This window comes from Silurus meridionalis, chromosome 11 (assembly GCF_014805685.1).
Source record: "Silurus meridionalis isolate SWU-2019-XX chromosome 11, ASM1480568v1, whole genome shotgun sequence".
Classification (NCBI taxonomy): Eukaryota; Metazoa; Chordata; class Actinopteri; order Siluriformes; family Siluridae; genus Silurus; species Silurus meridionalis.
The window spans coordinates 2,808,482-2,822,156 of NC_060894.1; the positions used below are offsets into that span (position 1 = coordinate 2,808,482).

Sequence of the window (13,675 nt, forward strand, 5' to 3'; positions counted from 1 at the left end):
CATCAAACCTACAATAATGTGTACATGTGTGGTGTTGAAATTCATACAGAAGAAATTCAACCTTGTGCATTTTCAATCATTGTAATCCAAACTAGTTTACCTCAGGAAATACTGAAACCGTGCGCCGTCATACTGACAACATGGCTAAACATTTCGACGATTTTGTTTGTGAACAATGACAAAAGAACTTCTTATTCTGACTGCAATGTTCATTGAGACAAATACTTACTTTTGAGAGATGAACTAAGGAATTGAAAAAAGTACAGGCTTTTGCCAAGAAAACCAATGTGCTGTTTGTACAAATTGTTCTGAGAAATGCCCCATTCAAGAATGATTCAAGAATTGCTCCAAAGCAACTGAGAAAAACTGTAGTAGCACTGATTACATCCCTGAGGTTAATTAGAAATTATTACCAGATTATGTCCATGCATTTCTTTACAATAAATTGTTTAATTAGTTTGTGTTTAGGTCTGATTTTTGCCCTTCCAAACCGCATAAAATCAAATCCGAGCCATTTCAATGAAATATTTTATGACATTTTTGTACTTCTGTTTAACCTGAGGGCCAAAAATCTGGAAAATCTTTATCACAGTGTCCTGTCCCGAGTCTTGTGACATTATGGCTGTGTGAGTCAGCATTTCGTTCCCCCATGCTGAGAGCCGACGGAGCTCTGCCTTCCACACAAGTCTCAGCAAATCAGCGAGCACGCTCAGAGACATCGCTGATGCTGTTGCCATAGGATTATGGAGTGCTCAGAACCGCTGTGCTAAGAACAGAGTGGGAAAGAGAGAGAGAGTGTGTGTGTGTGTGTGTGTGTGTGAGAGAGAGAGAGAGAGAGAGAGAGATGGATGGGGGAGAAGGGTGGAGAAAAAGGAGACTGGAGAGAGAAACATTAAGTGGGAGGGGGTGGAGTGAGAAACCGAAGGAAGTGTGAGGGAAACTAGTCCCGCTGTCACTTTGTTTTTATGGCTTACTACTGGTAAGTGAACATTTCATTATGTTTGTGTGTAGAGTCATGCGACTGGATGTTAGAGCGATGTGGAAATGTTTGGCATTTGCTTCAGGGACTCGGATGTTGACTCAGTTGGTGGATGGAGCTTATTGACTAGATAAGATTTGTTGCAGTCGATAATTTTACTGTGTGTTTACTTGTTTATTATATATATATATATATATATATATATATATATATATATATATATATATATATATATATATATATATAAAAGCAAAATTTAAATGTTGCAGCATGAAAATGACATTTTTTATTTTATTAGAATAGCTTGCAGTCATTTCTTTGTATACCAATTCAGTGTAATAATATTAAATGTTCTTGTTTGTTAGATATTACTGGAGAATGCAGCATGACATAGATACAGGAACTGTATCACTGTTTGTTGACTTATTCTGAATGGTTCCTTGGAAAAATGGCTAATATTGATAAGATGTCCAGAGAGACCATGATTGTCCGACACGTCCCTCTGGTTCATGGTCAGTCTGTGGGTTGTCATGTTTATCCCCCAAGTTCGAAACCGACACGGCCCTCCTCTTTGAGTCTGACTCACAGTATTTCACTGCCTGAAAAGGAAAACCTCCCAAATGAAGCATTGAATGGTAGCTTCCAGGGACGTGCTATCAAGTCCAACTCCAACGAAAAGGCAGGAATCTCCGATCCGGGTTCAGGATACACAAGAGGATACAGCTCAACAACTTTTCATTGTTGTAACCAGTTTGTTTTTAAATCAGATTCTGATGAAAATTGTGACGCATATGTAAAAAACCTGCAGAGGTATTGCAAAGGGCAATCATTTAGCCAGAATGGAAATTCAAATGAGACCAAGAATAAGCCCCTGAGGTGTGCCACAAAGTCACTTTATTGCACTCAGTGCACTGTCAGTACCACCACATGCAAACATAATAAGACAATTTTGGAGCATTTTGGGACAGTCGGAAGTGACAAACAAGTTCTATCAGACTTGGGGGTGCAACTTCAAAGGGACATTGAAGACGCCCCAACATTCATGGACTGTAAGGATCAAAAATCAGCTGATGAAAAAGACTGCAGGGGATATGCTCCAAAAATGGAAACTTTGGAGGAACCTGAGTGCTATAATTATGTTCCGAACATGTATAACGCCTTTTTAAATTGCGAATCTTATAATCAAAACCAGACCGATTACATCAGTGATTCTTCATGCAACAGCTCTGATGGGGTGCTCGTAAATTTCAGTGCCATTTATAACAAAACTAATAATGCGGTCCCGGCTACACCGTATGGCCTAGACAGTCCTCCCAAGCCGTCCCGAGAATCAGGGTCTATGCACCAGGATGATGACTTCAAGCTGATTCCATGCTGGTCTCTTCATGAAGTTGATCCAAATTGTAACATCTACCAGACTGACTGTAACGGATTGTTGTCTCAGGAAATTTCTGATCTCACACCCTGTCAAGGTGAGCTGACCGCCTACACTAATAATTATTACAAGCTGGTGAGTTGTGAACTTTCATCTCAGTCTGCTGCTAGTCCGGCATGGTCACCTTTGACAAGTTGCTCAGAAGGTCACAGCCATGGAAGCATGACACCACCCACAGAATACTTTCTTTTTGGAAAAGAAGACAGGAAGGTTGCTGAAGTTAACCAATTGAACCACCAGGTACAGTCAGAACATTATAATATCTTGGGTTTCTGTTCTTTGACTTTTCATTATAATGCCCCACTTTGTGTATATGTTCTTTCCTAGGATGATGAGGACACAGATAAAAAGGGAAGCAAAAGAAACAGGAAGATTCAGAGGGAAATAAACAAAGAAAAGACTTGCAGCAAAATACATCCTGACAAAGATCCAGAACCCAATAATCATGAACAGACCAGTGCTTTACAAATATCTCAAAGCTGGAAGAACAAGCTATGCCATTCCTTATCAAAGCAGGAAGGTTTGCGCCGTGTCCTGAGCTGTCCAAGCCAGATAAGTCCATCCTCGCATGTGCTGAAGCAGCATAAAACCTCATTTGCAGAGCTCGCCCGCCACAAGAATACTGAGAGCAGTCTATCGGTGGTGAAAAACAGCAAGGAAGATCCTACTTGCTTTCACTTCTTGCAGAACAGTTCAACTGTTTATAGAAAAGATAATTTGGGACAAAATGTAACCCTGATAACAAACAAGACTGAGAAGGAATCTGGACGATCTATGGGCTCTAAAACTGGTAAGCAAACCAAATGTGTTATTTACTTGAGCATTTTTTGTGCAATTATAGTTTAGCAGTTAGCATTGCTACAGTACCATATAGCACAACTCCAGAAGTTGATCCTTTGCCCAGGTTACTATCTGTGTGGAGTTTCTGTGTGGCATATTCTTCTTGTGTCTGTAGGATCTAGGTCTTCAATTTTCTGCAACCTCCAAAGAACATATCTAGGTACATTAAGTTGTCTTTGGTGTGAATGAGGGTGCATGCTGGACTCATGCAGCTTGTGAATAGGTTTCAAATCTACCACAAGCCCAACCATGATAAAGCACCTTTTAATTTAAACAAATGAATTGCTGGTTGAATAACTGTTCATCAATGCTGAACAGTATATACAGGTTTAAGAGCATCAAGTGCTTCCATCCAGAAAACGTCTTTTTCATGGAGGGTCTTGCATATTTGAACAAGACAAAGCTATCTGCATAATGCATATATGACAATATCAGGACTTTGTAGTAGAAGAGTCAGGGTGCATTTGGTGCATCATGAAACAAAAATACAACAAAGAACACCCAGAACTGTTGTGCAGCTCGAATCCTTTATCAGACAAATGGAACAACATTCCTCTCACAAAACTTCAGTATCTGGTCTACTCAGATCCCAGATACGGACAGGAGATGTGATGCTACACAGCAGTAAACATGGCTGTGTCCAAATTTTTTTGAGACCTATTGCAGCCATCAAATTTAAAAGGACCTTTAAATAGTATATATTCTCAGTTTAAACATAAATACATTCTGTTTTTATTTCTATTTTGCCCGTTTTTGGAATTGGAGTTGTACAAACTTGTTTCTTCCACTTATTTTCAGCAATGCAATCGATGTAAAAATAGGTAACATACACTTTTTTTTTTGTTTGCACAGGGGTGACTGAATCAGACCTAGAAATGGCACACTACACTAAACCCCAGAGACCTACCTCTCTACCCATCCAACCCTTTGTCCTTCAACCACCATCCGAAAAGCAATCCAACAAAGCCCTGGGCTCCCTAATAAACCAGTATCAGAGCCACAAACATGGTGCATCCGAAAACACTGATTTGTCCGGATGTTTAGCACTCTCACCTTTGGACAACTATTCCTCCATTCATCTGGAAGTAGCCTCATGCTCTGAAACCTGCTCTACCTGTACCCCAACCCCGACTGAGTTTTTCATTAGGCCCCACTGGGTTCCGCCCAGTCTACTATTCTTTCAGGTTCCCCAAGTCTTTAAATACAGAAGCACAAAGACCAAAGAACATGATAAGAGCCTCACAGGTGATAAAGCTTCTCCAAACCTTAAGCAATGTGCGACTGGCCAGGAAAAGCCCTCTCACAAACCTTTTCCCAATAAAAAACTACAGAGCTTTTTTCCTGCGCAAGCTGACTCACATCTGACACCTGACAAATGTCAAGTACCAGAACCAAGAACACAAGGGGAGCACTTTTTTCCTCATTACAGCTTGTCTCCAGCCATTACCTCTGTGACATTGCTGACTTCTGACACCTCCAATGTACTTCCTGGTACTGGACGGTGCAACTCAGATGCTGTGTATCGAGCCCACACCAACGAGGAGCACAGCACTGGTGCTTTTTACATCTTGGAACCAAAAAAGCTTTCCTGTATGATTTTTTTTCATGCGACACCATAACTATGGTTTTGCACTTAGTCACCCTGATAATGGTCAATTCAGGTATTCTTCTTTGTATGTACAGGCTTATTAGTGAAAGAGCAACATCAGCATGGTGACTCATCCTCTCTGGCAGATAGACCACCTGAAGAGTTTTGCTCATCACCAGATGTCTTCATGAAATCTCTTCCTATTGATCTGCTGCAGAGTAAAGGTAAGATGCAGAAGGATGTCTTTCTTGATGGGTCTGATCTCTTCCAAGCGGAAATTGCTATAAGGCTTGTGAACATTTATTACATTAACATTTTATTATTGTTTGAAGGAAGCATTTTATCTGACTTTCAAACACATTTTTATTGACAGATTTTTTTTAGTTTAAAGCTTTTCGATGTTCAGGAACTGATTTATCCTGGTTTACTCCTATTACTTTTTAATAATAACCTCCGCTCTCCTCAACCACAAGGTTTCTGAGGGTACTGATGTAGGTGAGGGTGAGGACACCTGGGGTGCAGTCAGAGTTCCAATTCAGCCCAAAGGTGTTCAATAGGGTCGAGGGTCAAAGCTTTATAGCAGGAGATCTTTCACATTTCCCAACCCATATAAAGCATCTCTTCATGAACCCGGCTTTGTGCACAGGGGCATTGTTATGCTGGAACAGGTTTGGGTCTCCTAGTTCAAGTGAAGGGAAAATTTCATATACAATTGTGTGCCTCCAACTTTGTGGTAATAGTTTGAGAAGGAATCACATACTGTATGTCTGGAAAACTCAATGCGTTTGTCCATATAGTGTAGATCAAGATTTCGAATATGTGCACCTTAACATAGCCAGTCCACCTCCCGGAATGCTTTTGGGGGGTGGAAGGAAACCAGCAAATTCCAGAGCAAACCACTCCAGTAGACTGACAGTAACCCAAGCTGAGGACAAAACCAAGGACAATGAACCTCTGATGTAAGGAATGAATAAATGGAAATTGTAATGGTTGGTAAATTGCTGTGGTTTTAGAGGAATAAAAACTTTGGAAAGTGCTTTTATAGAAAAACAATCACTGACCATAAGTCTATCATTCCAATCTGCTTGCCCTTTTTAATTTCTTGATTTATTGTTAACATATGCAATGTAAGACATAATCATGTTTTGCACTCGAAATATTTTTAAATAATACGTCTATAATCTTGCCTTCTGCTGTTGCAGCATATTGATGTATTAGTTTTCAGTCTGACGGAGACATGGAGAGACAATGTCTTTGCAGTCTCTGGTCTCTGTGTCCCTGTAGGTGTTTGTGACCTACTTTTTAAACTCACCCTGTCACTGACTAATTCACCGTGTCAGTTATTTGAATGTGTGATTGTGTGTTGTTGTGAGCACACTAATACTAATGAGTCTCTTTTATTTATTCCTTAAATATACCATTCAGCTTCTGGAATGTTCTAGAATGTATTTTAGCCAAACTTTAGGAATAATAAAAGTAAAAATGCTAGCTCCAAAATTAAATCTTATACTGAGTATAACATCGGTATGCACTTTTTGAACTTCCCTTTCCACATTTAGTCCCCGTTTGCTGTCATAATAACCTTCACTATTCTGGGAAGGTTTTGGGGTATGCTTGTGGAGATTTGTGCTCATTCTGTAAAAAGGGCATTTGTAAAGTCAGATATTGATGTACAGTATGTGAGGTAAGGAGGGTTTCAATTCATCCCAGAAGTGTTCAATAAGATGGAAATTAAAGTTCTAAAGCAGAAGATCTTGACTCCAACCCATTAAAAACATACTTCCATAAAACTGGCTTTGTGCACAGGGGCATTGCCATGCTGGAACAGGTTTTGGTCTCCTAGTTCAAGAGAAAGGAAATGTAACGCCTCCAAGTCAGGTGTCCCAATTCTTTTGTCCATATATTTTAGGTATGTCACATATTTCCCTACTCAATCTCTATTTAGTTTACTCCATGTGCTTTTTTAATGTACAAATCCTGGCTCCGCCCCTTGTCCTGTGATTGGTTTATTGTGTGATTGTGTTCGCCTGTTCAGTGTTAATTCATTAAATTGTTTGTGCATGTTAACTCTGCTGTTTCTTTAAGTGTTGCAAAGACTTAGATTAGTGTCCTGTTCTTGGTTTCTTCTTCTTCTTGCTCATTTTGATCCCAAACCTGTAATATATCTGTTATAATATCTGCCGTGGTCATACCTTTCATTCATCTAGTATTCGGTCCACTTGCAATAGCATGAAATGTATTTAAACACTTTATAAATAGTTATTGGAATGCAGTGTTGGACAGTAATGAAGTAAATTACTGTACTTATGTAGTTTTTTCACGTATCTGTACTTTACTGAAGTATTTCTATTTGTGGAGACTTTTACAGTAACTTCACTACATTTCAAAGTCAAATATCTCACTTTTTACTCAACAACAGTTGTTTCGTTTTATTAATGAGGATAAAAAAACGCAACTGGTCAAACACTCACCAATCCACCAATCGGGGTTGAGCGCGCGCTCTGTTTTAAACTTATTTTGATTGGCGCCTTGTTGTATCTACTGATCACCAACATACAGTTCAGCATCAGTTTAACAGCAAGCAGGACATTTAGAGAGGAATAAATGATGGAAGAAACTTCAGACTCGAACTCGCCACAACACACGTGACCTCTATTTGCATCGATTTTTTTTGTAGTTGAAAAGAAGGATTTGGGATCATGATCATTTTAATAAGTGTTTGAGTCATTCATATAATTTTTTTAATAGATCAGTGTGCTGAGAGTCACATTCGAGTCTTTTCACATAAACTGAGTTGATTAAGTAAAAAGTCTTGTGACAAAAATGAGAATAGGAACATTATAGTGAAAATAATTCATAGCACTTTGGATAATTAAGTACAAATTAAAGGCAAATACTTTTGTGATTTTACTCAAGTGACCTTGTCATGACCTATTTATTCAAATCGCTGTATTTACCATATAAGTATTTAAACATATCTATATGTACAGTATGTATGGAAAATATATTTGATATTAATATAAATGACTCCATAATTATACACTCTGTATTGAACAGTTACACTTGTTTATGATGCAGTACAGTCATTTGGATGTACAGCTTTCAGCTAATTTGCTGTTGAATTGGTCAGAAAGTGCTTTCCAAAAGAACCCATATTACAATTCTCTCTCTGTCTCACCTGCTCCTTTCAGACATGTTGAAATCACTGAGCAAAGCAGTGGATTTGATCACAGCCCATTTCAGCTCTGGCACAGACCCTAATGAGAAGGTAGGAACAAGAGAACAGTGATTTAAAACAGTGATATTAAATGCAAAACCTCGTATATGAATTTTAACACGTTACAGCAATACAAAATGCATCCCACTGAGATCCAATTAACACTGCTCTATCTCAATCTGAGGTGTCGTTCCAGTCTAGCGGTTTAATTGAATGTGCTAATGATAATAATTCTGTGCGACTTTATATAACAGACTGTGCTGTGATCTGATTACAGTTTAGGGTGGGAAACAGCTCGCTGTGCCCAAAAATCAGTCAACTGGTCCTTGATCATCTTTGCCCCGCTTTCCGGAACATTCTCCAGGACGGGCTGAGACCTTTTAAGCTGGATTTGATTGTCGGACAGCGTAGTAATAAGCCGTGGAGCGTGGTGGAGGCATCGACGAAGCCAGGTTTGGGAATGCTAGTCGCTCAGAGTTGTTTTGTCAGGTGTGATTTTGTGGAAAGTGCCTTCCTCTCGGATATTCAACCTGTACGGAGGATGATTTTGTTGTTTTTATTGAGAAAATGACTTATTTATAAAAGCAAACCAATTTATATGGAAGTCTGTAAGAAATCAAGCTAAAATTAGCTAATGCCAGTACCTTAATCATACGCTGTTCATGCTAATATATGTACCATGAATGTATTATTGATTGAATATTTTACAAATATTTTTATTTTTAACATAAATAAGCCGCACCTGTCTATAAGCTGTCTACACTAATGTACTTTACACAGGCTTTAACGAAAGACACGTTACACACGGTGTAACAGGTGAAATATGTTGCGCTTCCTTTAGGAGCATAGCGGTATTTTGGGAATAGCCTGGTACTGCATTTTTCCGCTATTACTGCATGTGTCCAAGACGAGGATTATGTCCTTATTATTTTCTGATGCAACTTTCTTTGACTAACCCGTAATGCTGTTTCCAAGAAAAATAAAAAAGGCTCTGTGTTCTTACAAGCATAGCATTATGGCTGCTTTATGAAGTTTGTACATTATTAAGGAGATTCTCACACCACTGGTCCTGGGTTTATTGCACTTTTATTTATAAATGCACTCTTTTGTTCCAGGACCGTCCACCCGCATGCTGCACAGTCTGGTCTCGGTGGTTAAAAAGTGCTCAAAGTTGACCAATCACAGTATGAGGCTTAATGCCTTCTTCTTAGGCCTACTGAAGTGAGTCTTAATACAGAATATACACTATTTATCTTAAAGTACAAATGAAATAAATTGCTGTGGAGTAGCAATAATAATATTTGTTTCCCAGCTTGTCTGCTTTGGAGAATTGGTTCTGGCACTTACACACCTGTATCGGTAAGACTCTAAGAGCCTTGTTAATTTTAGCTGGATTTCTTGTGACATAGGTCTTAAGCAACTTTATAGAATATATAAAGAATAGGAATGACATATGAGTCAAACCGGGACTTTTAATTTCACAGGTATAAAAATGGATGCCGGTGTGGCGGTACTATACGCAGTAGTAAGCGGCTAGCATGTCCTATTACTGATAGGTGGCGCACATGTCACGGACCATTCCAGAGACCGTTAATCGAGATGGCAGACAACAGTGTTAGTGCGTGCATGGAACAGCTTTGACTGAGATCAAACTGAGTTGATGGAGTTTCTTGTGAATCGAAGAAACTTCGAGAGAATATCTACAGAAGACTGCAAGCATAGTACGGTGATGAGACGCTCAGGCACAGGAAGACATTTGAATGGTTTAAATGTTTTGTACCGTACGTCCATCAATGCCAGATCTTTCCAGGAACTCTAGGATAAAGTGTGTAAACGAAAAATAAATGCAGTTTCCACTCCTTGAGATTTGTTTTATTTATTTCAGAAAGTCCCTGTTTGACTTGACCGCCCCTTGTATATAGAATATAGAACAAAAATCTGTAGCAAAGGAATGTAATGAACACAATATACAGTATATCCTCATCATATCTTCTTTTCCTGGTGTTGCATACTGCAAATACTGACCAGAAAACAAAGATATGATGAGGTGGCTCAGTGGTTATGACATTGGAATTCTGATCGGAAGATTGTGAGTTCACATCGTTCCCAGTCCTGCCAATCTGCCCCTGCTGGGCTAATCAGCATCATCTGTTGTATAAATGAGATAATTGTCAAAGTGGTAGCTTAGTGCTTAAGTATCTTCAGACTTTGGATCCGAAGGTCATGAGTTTAAATCCCAGTAACACCAAGCTGCCACTCCTGGGCCCCTGAGCAAAAGGGTATGAATGAGATAAATGTAAGTCACTCCCGGATCAGGGCATCTGGCAAATGTCATGAATTTAAATGTCGAACAAGAAATTACTATAAAGTAAATACCCAGATCTGGTTTGTGTCCATATCGCAAATCCAAAGGTATTTTTGGAACTATGTAATAATTATTTGTTAAGAGATACTTGTCCCATGACAACACTACCCCTTTAACCCAAACATGTATTTTCATTTTCCCTCGCAGATGTGATCGCAGAGTACTACCACCCCTGGGCATTCCTGGCTCTTTCCCAGGATCCGGCATTCAAATCTCACTTTCAGGAACTCCTCCTCCTTCTGCAGCCACTGTCCGAGTTGCCCTTTGACCTCCACTTGCTTTCAGAGTCAAGGCTCCAAAAAAGACAGGAGCAGAACCAGCTATCCGTCCAACAGTCAAGTTTTTTTGCTCTGTCTGGCTTCTCATTTTTACAGCCACATGACAGCCAGAACAGTGATGGACACCATGAAAGAGCTAATCTGGAGAAAAGACAACCATGCACTCCATCCCAGACAGAAATGAGTACATCATGTATCACTACTGTACACAAGTCCCTTCAAGGCCGTGCAGTTATGGTTTCTGGAAAGTCCAACCGAGACCAGGAGCAGAAACAAGTTTCGGTTGTTTGTTCAGAAAAGAAGCATGCTGGTTGGTGGCTCAGCCACACACCCATTACTGAGCATGTGATGGAGGCACATTGGCCTGATGCTGTTCCTCATAGAAGTAATAATAAGACACTGGTGGAAAATGTGGACAGCAGTGGGGAAGAGTTCTCATTGAGGACGGATGAGGTCCAAATGGCAAAGGAGCTGCGCTGGGCACGATTGTTCGGTTCTGGGATCACAATGGGAGTGGAAAAGACACAACATGGCATCAAGCCAAACCAGAGAATGAGGTTAGTATTAGGAGCAGGTTCGCTTCAGTTATAAAAATCCGGTTTCAAAGGAAACTCAAATTTGTGTTGGAAACTCATGAGGTCTACATAGTTAAGCTTGCATCACACCTGCACCTATTTTACACCCAGAATATATTTTCTTTTCTACAGAACGCCTTCACAGTGGCTTCACCTCGGAGCATCAAAAGTGGACCAGTTGGCCCAGTCCATGTGTAGCAGAGAGACCTTATGTCAACTGCAACAATGGTGCAAACTCAAGCATTGAAAACATTCATGGATAAGAAGTGGAAAGAAAAGCACAATTAACTACAAGCACAACTTACAGTACAGCAGAATATTCTGCTTCTTTAGTTTTACAACATCTATGTTATGTGGTCAGCTTTCTCCTCATTTCCTGCTTGTTTATGCCAAAATTTGGTGATAGTTCACATTTACATCTAAAGCTCACTCTTTAAGTTCATGTCAACGCACCACTAGAACATCATTAGCATCTAAAAACATCTGTGACTTTCAAACCTGTAGCATGTTAATTATAGATTTAAACAAAGTCGAGTAAACTGTAAATTGTCAAATTAAATATTCCAATAGAAGGAGTGGAAAATTCTCGAGTGAAAACACTTGTGTCCAGAGAAACGTAAAAGACCTTGCGTAAGGACCCACAGAGTTACGGCCTGGTGATTCTGGGATTTGAACGTACGAACTTCTGATCCTTCTGATCAGTGGTTTAATGTTTTAACCATTACAACTTCCCCCTTTGTGGTACTGTTTTGGAAGACTTTACTCAAGTATTGAAAGTGAATACTTTTTCAGGGTCTGTACAAGGTGGTGTCAAAAAGTTTTGAGACTCGCTCTGTTTAAAAGAAAGTATTTTATTTTTCTACGTTTACACACTATCACCTTTAACATTTTCCCTTTGTACACCAGTACAGCACTCATACTGTTACTGGCAGTTCTGGAATGTGTCCTGAAAGTTTTCTTTCAGAAGCGTGTTAAGCACCTTCTGCGATTCGTGCCGGATCTCCATAACAGGATCTAGGGTAAGGCGAACTTTGAGTGCTGGATCTTCATCTTCGGGAAGAGGGCGAAGTCCGCAAGAGCCAAATCTGGAAAGTAGGGTGGGTGCGCAAATGAGATCATGTAGCTTTTTTCTCCGACGATCATCATGCACAAGTTGCTGAATGGTTTCAACATTTTCTGGGGTTTGAGCTCATTGGAAGTCTTCCTGATCTCTTGTGATGTTCATCCGGTCGTGAAGCTCGTGTGCCGCTTGAAACACCTCGAACGACTCATTGCAGCGTCGCCGTATGTCAAATATATGTCATGTCGAACATCTCTGTGCTCAGTTTCATGCAGAATTTCCCATTTGCTCTTTGTTCTAACTTGCTGTTCATGATGGAATTGCCGATGTGGTAACGCACGTGGTCAGAATCACACCAGTTACCAAGATGAGTCTCGAATCCTTTTGATACCACCTACGTTGCATTCATTCGGTTTTTTTTTTATTTGGAATTGAAAAACAAACTTTGCAATTGAAAACACAAAAATCTTTTTTTGTGTTGTGAGAAATAAAATAAAAATTGGATCAGTTGCTTTATTTATTCTCTCTACATGTTGAATCGCACAAAGTGTATCGCGATACCAAATTTGATCAATGCCTTCAAGTGCACAATATTTCCAATCTAAAATCCAATCCTATCCTAGAAGTCAAATAGGATTTCAATCATTTCTTCTTCTTCTTTTGACTTCTCCCATTAGGGGTCGCCACAGATGATCATCAGTCTCCATTCATTTCTTTTATTTAAAAAAATGTCCATTCTGGAGCTATTTGTGCAAATACAAAAATAATGAGATACAAACTAGAGCAACACATTTAGAGAACGCAGACAATCTCATAGATCCCTCAAATAAGTCCCATTTCCTGTCTTTTGCTTGTGGTTTATAAAAAGCACTTAAGTAGTGATTCCTAAAAATGTCCTAGCGTGAAACCAGAATGTTAGGTGAAGCCACTGATTACGTGCTGATTGTTGATTAGTTATTTTACATCCGGGTTGTTCAGAGGTACCTGTATCATCTGTTTACTTTGATTTTGAAAACAATAAAAGAATAAATGAATGGAGTACATTTTTTCTCACTGGTTAAATTTTTCATATTCACCTATAATTTACTTATTATAAAAATCAAACATTATGAGAGATATTTTTTCCCCCAGTTTTCTTTCTAGTCCTCTTTCCTTCTAATTTTTATTCTATTGATTTTAGTAAGATGAAGTCTTTCCTTGGCTTAAGTTACAGAATACAATTTTAAATTCAGTTAATTCAATTAACTAGCTAGGTACGCGTCGTGCATTACAGGTAGTCCTCTAATTACAATGGAGATACGTTACGATGTCTGTATTCCATGTCTTGTATTCATTAAT

General features: G+C 39.2%; 1 protein-coding gene across 2 annotated transcripts; it reads left to right on the plus strand.

Annotated features, from left to right (window-relative positions):
* The first annotated feature begins 806 nt into the window (after positions 1–806).
* Positions 807–13,380, plus strand: LOC124393884. Of its 2 annotated transcripts, none has more exons than XM_046861929.1 (11): positions 807–979; positions 1,345–2,654; positions 2,742–3,204; positions 4,107–4,844; positions 4,938–5,066; positions 8,034–8,110; positions 8,337–8,511; positions 9,175–9,280; positions 9,372–9,418; positions 10,572–11,259; positions 11,410–13,380. In XM_046861929.1, exons 2-11 carry the CDS (start codon positions 1,428–1,430, stop codon positions 11,522–11,524), a joined length of 3,765 nt encoding a protein of 1,254 aa, XP_046717885.1. In that variant the 5' UTR covers positions 807–979; positions 1,345–1,427; the 3' UTR covers positions 11,525–13,380. The 2 variants fall into 2 exon arrangements, with proteins under 2 accessions (XP_046717885.1, XP_046717886.1); XM_046861930.1 differs by lacking the exon at positions 807–979 and adding an exon at positions 1,033–1,083.
* The last annotated feature ends 295 nt before the right edge of the window (positions 13,381–13,675 follow it).